This window comes from Trichechus manatus, unplaced genomic scaffold, assembly GCF_000243295.1.
Source record: "Trichechus manatus latirostris isolate Lorelei unplaced genomic scaffold, TriManLat1.0 scaffold00025, whole genome shotgun sequence".
In the NCBI taxonomy this organism is placed as follows: Eukaryota; Metazoa; Chordata; class Mammalia; order Sirenia; family Trichechidae; genus Trichechus; species Trichechus manatus.
Genome location: NW_004443961.1, coordinates 13,715,347 through 13,725,779, shown reverse-complemented (window position 1 = coordinate 13,725,779; position 10,433 = coordinate 13,715,347). Strand labels below are relative to the sequence as shown.

General features: G+C 35.5%; 1 protein-coding gene across 1 annotated transcript in view; it reads left to right on the top strand.

Annotated features, from left to right (window-relative positions):
- Nucleotides 1-10,433, top strand: part of NFIB (nuclear factor I B) — a 247,631-nt gene that overhangs the window by 177,227 nt on the left and 59,971 nt on the right. The window contains exons 6-7 of the mRNA XM_012554698.2: nucleotides 219-250; nucleotides 4,001-4,119. Coding sequence (XP_012410152.1) covers nucleotides 219-250; nucleotides 4,001-4,119 — 151 coding nt within the window. The remainder of the gene's footprint in view (nucleotides 1-218; nucleotides 251-4,000; nucleotides 4,120-10,433) is intronic.

The following is a 10,433-nucleotide window of genomic DNA, read 5'->3' as shown; positions in this document are numbered from 1 at the left end:
GCTTGCCTACCTCACCGCTCACCCATAAGCTGCTCAGGCCTGAAGGGCTCAGGCTCTCGCCAGGTCGGGTCTGGCAACTCCTTGCTGCTTCTGAACTGTCTCTCCCTCCCCCTGCTATTCAGTCCAGTTCCTCAGCTTTGCCTTAGATGTTCAGGGCTCCTAGATTGTCATATATAATTGACTCACTTGTGTTTTCTGTTCTTTGTTGTAAGGGGGTCCACTGGAAGTGTCTGACTGCTCCACCATCTTGGCCCCATCTCCTACAGATGCTTTTTAATTTTTCTTGGTTATAAATATCTGATATCTGCCAGTTAAATGTGATTGTTATTCAAAACCCTTTTTATAGCTTTTCTTTTTGCATGAGAGAACTGTGAAAATATATTAATATGATTTCCCACCTGTTCCATGAAATATATTAGTTTTATAGTTAATTAATATTTTTGGCTACTTTAAAAATTCACGTTACCATTGCAGTAGTCATCTGTCCATCCTTTAGCTTTCCCCTAATACCACGTCCAAGCTTGGAATCCTGAAACATGAAAAATAAAATCTGTCATTTACTTAATCTTAAAAATAAAAGGCCTAAGACCACAACTTGGCCAGGCCGCAGTTTGCCAAGTTCTTCAATTTTTCAGTATTATTTGAATAATTTAATAAATCTCAATAACCAATGACAATATTACTTGCTCTGATTTTGGTTTTACCAGCGTAGGTTGGATATGGGTGGGGGAGGTTTCTTTGCTTTTTGGTTCTCCGTTAACATTCTTATTTTCTCTGTTGACCTTCTAATTGTAACTTTCAGTCCCACGGAAGTTGAAAAAATGCAGAGATGTGACGTTTCCTGTTTAAAAGAGGGATAAATAGAGCGGAAGTTGTGCATTGGATTGCATGATGACACGTTTCACTATTATAGAATGATAGAAGAGGTCTCAAATTATGAGACGATAAGATGAATAAATATTATAGCTTTCTAGTTTTTTGAGTTGGATCATCAGTATATGAAGACCCACTTCATATTTCAGAGCATTAACTATGCCCATGATGAAATATAAGGACATACATGAGTTCCAGGGCAAAATATATGTTTTATATCTTCAATTTTTAAAAAATAAAAGACTATATGGATATTTTCCTAAGCTATTTTCAATAATGACAGTTAAATGCATTTGAATTGATTCTGAGACTATGCGCATAAACTTAGCTCATAAACTTAGGTCAACTTTATATCATTTATGGTCAAACTGTATTTTGATATAGTTAGATTGGGTAGCAAAATCCTTGGGTTTATTATCACTAAAATTGTCTCTGATATGTTGTGGTCTTAAAAATGCTTGTTTTTCTAAATTTAAAATATAAATAGTAGTAATTTTCATTTATTTTTATTATTGTGCTTTAGTTGAAAGTTTACAGCTCAAGTTAATTTCACATTCAAAAATTTATATATGTATTGTTTTTTGACATTGGTTGCAGTCTCCACAATGTGACAGCATACTCCCCATTTCCACCCTGAATTTCCTGTGTCCATTTGTCCCATTCCTGTCCCTTCCTGCCTTCTCATCCTGCCTTTGGACAGGAGCTGTCATTTGGTCTCGTATATCTGATTGAACTAAGAAGCATGTTCCTCAAATGTATTATTTTTTGTTATATAATCCTGTCTAATCTTTGTCTGAAGAATGGGCTTTGGGAATGGTTTCAGTTGTGGGTTAACAGAGCATCGGGGGGCTATAGTTTTGGTGGTTCCTCCAGTCTCTGTCAGACCAGAGAGTTTGGTCTTTTTGCATGAATTTGAATTCTGTTCTACATTTTTCTCCTGCTCTGTGTGGGACTCTCTGTTGTGTTCCCTGTCAGGACGGTCATTGGTGATAGCCGGGCACCATCTAGTTCTTTAGGTCTCAAGCTGGTGAAATATCTGGTTCATTTGGTCCTTTAGTCTTTTGGGCTGGTATTTTCCTTGTGTCTTTGGTTTTCTTCATTCTGCTTCGCTCTGAGTGGGATGGGAGCAATGGATGTATCTTAGATGGTTGCTTGCAAGCTTTTAAGACCACAGACGCTACTCACCAATGTGGGATGTAGAAAATTTTCTATATGAACTAGTTACGCCAATTGACCTATATGACCTTCGAAACTATGGTCCCCAACCCCCAGTCCCAGCTACTCTGTCAGTAATTTTCATTTTGTCTGATAGGTCAGTATGTCGTCAACACAGATCTTACTTCATGCCACTCAGTATCAAATACTGTGTCATTCAAAATAAACAAGGTTTATAAACTTTTCTCTACTATTTCCTTATGAAAATTATTTTTCTCCCATTTCAAGTTTTCTATACTATAGGGTTGCTCTGAGTCAGAATTGACTTGACAGTAGTGGGTTATACATAGGTACTGCTGACTCACAGATGGGAGAATTAGATTAAAGGATGGTTAAAATATATATATATATATTAGTTCTAACTTGGATACTGTAGGAAGAAACTAAAGAAATATTATTTACTCTTACCATGGTTTACCATAGATAGAAATTTTGCATCTTCTATATCATATTAATACTCAGGGAATTGTGAGCCAAACATTAATCACAAGTAAATCCATGAATATACCCAACATGCATGTGCTTCAGGGGCTTGGAAATGTGGTGCAGTGGAAAGAGCAGAGACTTGAAAATCAGAGTCCGTATTTTGAGCTTTGAGTCTGGCTGCTGCCGTTAACTTGCCCTGGGCCAGTCACTTTATTTCTCCAAATCTCTCTCCGCGTTTGTAACAATGAAGGAATTGGTTTATGTATGTGATCTCAGAGGTCAGTTGCAGCTCTGAAATCATATGCTTATTATCAGTGCATAAAGTTAATTCAGAAAATATCTTTTTAAGTTTTTACCCACATAGGTGTAAGAAATTTCTAAATAGTTAAAGTAAAAAATATATCCATTTTCATGGCAATAATTAAGTGTTCAATAGGGTATTGGTGGAGGTATAAGAAAGCAGTATATCAGGCAAATTGTCATGTACCATGTACTTGTTCTAAAGATTCACTTTTCTTATTGAGATAAACCATGTTTACCTTATTGGATTGTATCCCTTTCAAAGTATACTGGTCAGTTTGAATTTGGCAATGGCCTGATTTTTAGGGCTGATCTTAAGAATAAAGAATCAATAACTTAATTTTTTAGGAAAAGATAAAGAATATAGGAAATAACTTATAATTGCAAGAGTACTATAAAATATTTGTATTATTAATTATAGGGTTATTAATAATAATTACTATTTAATAAGTATCTTCTAACTGCCAGCCACGTAACGAAGAGCTTTACATTTAATACCTCATTTAATTCTCTCAACCACCCTTCTTTGAACTAGGTTTTATTATTTTCATTTTACAGATGATTAAACTGAGTTTAGAAAGGTTAAGGAGCTTATGTATTAAGTGTGGCCTATAGGACAGAGTAGAACTAACTGTGAGTCAGAATGGACTCGATAGCAATTGGTGGTGGTGAGTGAAGTGGCCTAGCCAAAACTTGACACTGGGCGTGTCAGACTTCAGACCTCATGTTCTACTCCACTCTTTTCCCTTATCATCTTTGGGTGACTATGGAAGCATTACATTGTCAAGTGCAAGTGCTATACAGATGGATATTATTAATAGTACAATAATCATAAGGGCCAGGTACAACCTCAAGAACATGTTTTTAATGTTAATACACAAACCATGTTAAGAATTCACTTTTTATGTACTGAAGTTTCTTTGGAAATACATTTGAAAAAGTAAATACAATGAACACCGTATTTGTTAGGCAGACGTAGGTATAATGTATGGTGTATACAACTGGAAATGTTTCCTACTTCTGTTAATGTCTTGAAAACTCACCATTATTTCAAAATGATACTGAGATACCCTTAGTTGTTCTTATGGAAATATACACCTTAAGAGTCTTCTCAAATCATATGTACTTTCAAATGCGACATGTCTTCCTGGAAATTCCGTTAACATAACTATTGTCATTTTAACAGCAAAAGACCCAAGACTATATCCATAGATGAAAATATGGAACCAAGTCCCACAGGAGACTTTTATCCCTCTCCGAATTCACCAGCTGCTGGAAGTCGAACATGGCATGAAAGAGATCAAGGTGAGTGATGTGGAAATACCTCTAGGGACATTAGGGTAAAATACTGGCTCATTGCATCAGTCTCATTTAGTCAAAGTTTTATAATTGAATCATTATGGATTATATTTTCTTTATTGAATGATTTCAGTGGAATTATTTTTTTTTTAATAGTATTCATCAAATTTTGTCAAAGTTACAGAAACATACCATTTGTTCTACATGTTTTATTGGACTCTTTTTTTTTTTAAGAAAAAATTATTTTTTACCCACAGTTATGTATGTGACTGATTATGGTCTGTCTAGATTAGGTGGTTGGATTGTAGTTGGACCACAAGTTCTGATTCAGTTAAATCAGTTTGCTCCTCTGTATGGGGCTATTTCAGGGAGGAGCCAAACTTTCAGCAGTTTGCAGGTGCCAGGAACTAAATGTTCCCACTTAAACGAAGCCATGTCCAATTCCTTTGGAAGTGGGCAGAGTATAAACAATAAATAAAAGTGTAATGTAAGAAATCTGGGGTCTGAGTAAATCTAGTTATGCTTTCTAGATAAAACTATGATGCAATTCTAGGGCAGTTTTAGGAAAAAAAGATAACTGTAAGAAATAGGTAGTATTAGGCTAAGTTCAAATTTAGCACCTCCGTTTTTATAGTTTATTGGATTAGATCAGACATACGCAAACCTTTTTTCCCCACAGTTATTAGGAAACCATTAAACATGGAAATAAAGAAAAATCAGCTAATTGCAATTTGTGTGTGTGTTTTCACATGTGTGCACAAATGCAATTTTATATTGGCAGCATTTTTTTGGTGTTTGAACATTGTCTTTTAAATAAAATTCTGAATTTTATTAAAAGTAAGAAAGAAAGGAGCTCTTTATCATGGGTTCTCTAGCCCAAGACTTGGGTGTGCATATGTGGGGGTGGCGGACTGCCTGTTGAGTAATCTCAGGAGACAGATAATTCCGAAGCTTAGCAGTCAAGGCCAAAGTCACTTCCTTAGTCAGGATTCCTTTGTTGCTGCTCAGAATTTTTCTACCGAGTGCCATAGGGGTTAAATAATAGTTAATAATCATCTTGGAGAGGTTGGATTTTGAGTCAGGTCAGTCTCCTGTAGCATGCTGGGATTTTAATTAGTAAGGAGGTAAGGATGGAGCACAAAGGCCAAGTAGTAAAGACAGTGTTGGAAAAGGGCCATGTGCGCCATGTGGCTGGCTACTGGGCCTGTGGAGGGAAGTCTTGGGAGATGGCAGGGGCCATTTTATAGAAGGATTTGAAGATCAGCTGGGCAGATTTGGTTCTTCTGAGACACCCCCAATCCATTCTTTAAACAGCAGACAGAATCATCTCTATAAAATATACATAAGACCGTTCCATGACTTCCTACTACTCTCCAAAGAAAATCAGAATTCCCTCATATGACCAACTGGCTTGTGAGTTGCCCAGCCTCAGTGGGTGTCATTCTGTCTCTCCTTCATGTGCTGAGCCGACTGCTTTGTTCAGATTTGGGAATGCAAAACCCAGAACCTTCACATAACCACACCCTCTAGAATGTGCTTCCTCTAACTCTTCATCTGGCGAATTCTTTGTCATCGTTCAAATCTTAGCCTAAATTGAGGAATTTCAATCTGAATTAGTTCTTCCTGTTTTTCTCTTGGCACCCAGCTTTGTTGCTTCATTGTACTCATAAACTGTAGTTACATATTTATCTATGTGATTAATTGTTTAAATCAGACTGTACTGTGAGGGCAGGAACCTTATCTGTTTTGGCTACTCCTGTAACAAGCACTTAGCTCAGTACTTGGCACATAGTAGGAGCACAATAAATATTTGTTGGATAAATGAACCGTTGATAGAACACCAGTCTCAACAGCGAAGCAAGAAATAATAGGGACTTTAGTAGGGTTGCAGAAGTCAGAATAAAAACAAAACCCTCGACCCTTCCTATTTTATTGCTTGTTTTACTGATATTGTCAGTTTATTCTAAACAAAGCCATATTTTCCCTGTCAGAAAATTATTCTGGAAATAATTCTAATGGTAATAATAATAACACGGTGAATGTATGGGAATGGCTGTGTTGTTCAGAAGTGTAGGTGTTCTTTATTATAGAGAGTGTCATGTTGTAGGAATTGATTCCTCTTTCAGCCTATTTAATAAAGCCAATCTCAAATCATATTATAAAACATTTCTGAAAAGTAGAAGGGAAACTGTCATTCTTTCCCTTTGTAAAATCATTGTATTGTCTTGGTGATTTTCTTTTGTCAAGATGACTAGAATTACTGGCGAAGTCTGTAAAGGCATATTATATTAAGAGTAAGAAAGAACCATCCATTCTCAAGTGTGCATAAAAACAAAAAAAAAAAAAAACAAACTCTGTCACTTTAATTCTGAAGACCCTGAAGACGTTGTAACGTGCACAATAAGCCATTGTGGAAAGAAGACTTCAACGACAATGGAAAAATGAGGGCAGTACGGTACTATCTTTATAAATTTGCTAAGCCCAATGCTGCTCTTTTGTTCTTAGAAAATTGCTTTTCTAAAATTTGCAAAACAAAATGCCCTACAGTTGTTCTTGTCCGTCTTCAAATGTTCTCTAGACACACTTGCCTGTCATGCATGGAGCTTTCTGACGTACATATTGAGGACCACTTTGGTATTTATAATGGCTGATACCTTTCTTGTTTCTCCCACAAAGCCCTGTACTAATTGGTACTAATTAACTATTTATTGGTGAATTAAAATATGCTTGCATTTATAATTGGCAGAAATGTTTAAAATTTTCCATTGATTACTTCCTGGATACACCTTATTCTGTTAGTGTTAACTTTGTTTTAAAATCTATTCTTGCCATAAAAAAAAAAACAAAAAAAAACAAAACAAAAACAAAATCCAAACACATTGCCGTAGAGTTGATTCTGACTCATAGTGACCCTATAGGACAGAGTAGAACTGCCCCATAGGGTTTCCAAGGCTATATTCTTTTAAAAAAAATTTTTTTTTTTATTGTACTTTTAGGTGAAGGTTTACAGAACAAATATTTTCTCATTAAACAGTCAGTAAACATATTGTTTTATGATATTGGTTAACAACTCCATGACATGTCAACGTGTTCCCTTCTCAGCCTTGGAGGACCTTTTTTTTGGGGGCGGGGGGCGGGAATATACATAGCCAAAGATACACCATTTCAAAAATTTCTACATGTACAATTCAGTTACATCAATTATGTTCTTCCAGTTGTGCTACTATGCTCACTTTAGATGAAGGTTTACAGAACAAAATAGTTTCTCATTAAACAGTTAGTACACATATTGCCCTATGACAATGGTTAAGAACCCCACTACATGTCAACACTGTCCTTACTCAACCTTGGGTTCCCTATCTCCAGCTTTCCTGTCCCCTTCTGCCTTCTAGTCCTTGCCACTGAACTGCTGTGCCTCATTAGTCCCGTTTTGTTTTATGGGGCTGTCCAATCCTCAGCTGAATGGTGAACCTTGGAGTGACTTCACCACTGAGCTAAAAGAGGGTCCAGGGGCCATACTCTCGGGGTTTCTCCAGTCTCTGTCAGGCCAATAAATCTGGTATTTTTTTTTGTGTTAGAATTTTGTTCTACATCCTTCTCCAGCTCTGTCCAGAACCCTCTGTTGTGATCCCGGTCAGAGCAGTCAATGGTGGTAGCCGGGTGCCATCTAACTATACTGGACTCAGTCTGATGGAGGCCTTGGTAGCTGTGGTCCATTAGTCCTTTGGACTAATCTTTTCCTTGTATCTTGTTCTCTTCATTCTGCTTTGCTCCCGAAGGGTTGAGACCAGTGGAGTATCTTAGGTGGCTGCTCACAGGCTTTTAAGACCCCAGACGCTACTCACCAAGGTAGAAGGTAGAACACTGTCTTTATAAACTGTGTTATGCCAATTGAGCTAGATGTTCCCTGAGACCATGGTCCCCACAACCAAGACTATATTCTTTATGGAAGCAGACTGTGACATCTTTCTCCCGTGGAGCCACAGATGGGTTCGAATCACCGACCTTTTGGTTAGCAACTGAGCACTTAACCATTGCGTCACCAGAGCTCCTTCTATTCTTGCCATAACCCTTAGAAAAACTGATTTTTGAAATATGAGAATCAAGCAACAAAATTATGGATAATATGTAGCATTTTTATTTCCCTAACAATCTGAAACCCCAACCTAAACCTTTGAGATTTATTTCCAGTAGGCAAAAATAAAGTATATAATATGATCAAAATATTACACCATTTATTTTGTAAAGAAATTAGGCAAAATATTAAAATGATATCTAGATTCATATAATCATACATGCTCATGTAAATTTCAATAATTTTAATGAAAAATATTTTTATTTGAGCGTATTATAAACATAATTATATGTTTATGGCTTTTCAGCACACTCAAAAAATTACAATTTCCTGACCATAAAAGAATTGCAATTTATAATTTTGTAAAATGTGGACTAACATTTTTAAACATTTTAAACATTTTAAACACTCTTTAATAGTATTAAACATTTGGTAGGACGCTATAAGTTGCTTAAATTTCTTCTGATGAATAGTGATATAAATTAAATTTGTCAGCATCCACAGTATACAATTTTTATTTTATGTTCTTTTATACATACAGAAGGGAAGGGGGGGAAAAAGAAAACTACGCCAATACCATTAACAAAGGGGTGTACAGCAACTCTTACAATCCTTTCTTAAGTCCTAGAATATTTCTCCTTGCTTTAGTGTCTCCTGTGCCTTCTGACCACCTCTACCTCTTTTAAAAACTTTCTTTTTTGGATACTGTTTTGTATCAGTTTAGATTTTAATGGTTAATGTAATACTAGCCTATCAATGTGCAAGTTAAAAATGTCTTTTATTCCAATACTTAACTCCTCAAAAAATTCCATTTGAATTTCTCTCTAATTTTATTGTGATAAAAAATATATAACAAAACATTTGCCATTTCAGACATTTTTTATGTGTACAATTCAGTGACAATTACACTCACCATGTTGTGTAACCATCACCACTATCCATTTCCAAATGTCTTCATCACTCTTAACAGAAACTTGTACCCCTTAAACAGTAACTCCCCATTTTCCCTCCCACTCACCCCTGGTAACCACTAATAAACTTTGGTCTCTATGCATTCCATTTGAAATTGGATTTACCTTAGTTTTTTTTCACCTGAGTCAATTCAGAGATTTGTTTACTAGTTGATGTACTTTTCTTGAAATCATTAGAATTATCATTTAGTTTCCGATATCAGAGGAAAAAGATAACAGATAGATGTTAGTTTTTCTCTAACTCAGGTTACTTTCATAGAAATAAATCTAGGTGTATTTGTATGTCCAGGAATCTAACAGACTGATAATTCCTATCCTTGAATATTGGAAACAATTCTTTATCAAGATCGCTTTTATCCCTCCCATTATAATAGTCCCTGAATCATCTAAGTCTGAATGTAAAACTCCTAAAATATTATTTAATAGGGCATTTAGTGAGAAAACCATAGCATGGTAAATATATTTGTAATATTCTGCTGGGACTTTCCAAATGGAAATTTTAACAGATTGTTAGTCTCATGAGTATTTAAACAACTTGTAATCTAAGGTGAAATATAAATTCAACAAGATTTTTATGCAGTAAAGTTTTATTAATATCTACATATTTGGAATTTGAGATAAATTTCATTCAATTAGTATTTATCAAATGCCTATTATATGCCAGGAATTTTTCTGGGCATTAGGTACACAAATATGGATAAAATGATTTTCTAGTCCTTGACCTGATGAGCAGGAAAATAATATTTTACTGTTTATGAAAAAAGGAACTTGACAGAGAATAAATAATGTAAACCAGATTACGAGGGGACTATTTCCATGATTAAGAACTACCTACTTATAAGCGCTTTGAAGGGTGAGTCTTTACACAGAATGTATATTGGCATGTTAGCGAAAACTAGCACTACTTAGGGGCGTGTTGTTACATAATTACAAGTGTAAGAATATATATATAAAAGTAAACTGGATGGACTCTACTAGGCAATATTTAGGCACCGTGTTACCATAGGCACTAGATAATAACAACGCTGTATATATTTTTAAAGTTTCTGTTCTGTAACATGAGTAAGTCTCCTCAGCTAGTCTTTTTAAAGTTTTAATGTATTTCCCCATCCTAGAGATGTATCTGTGATAATTACACAAAGGTTTTCTTTTTCTTTTTTTTATTGTACTTCAGGTGAAGGCTTACAGAACAAATAGTTTCTCACAAAACAGTAGTACACATATTGTTTTATGACATTGGTTAACAACCCCACAACATGTCAACCATCTAACTT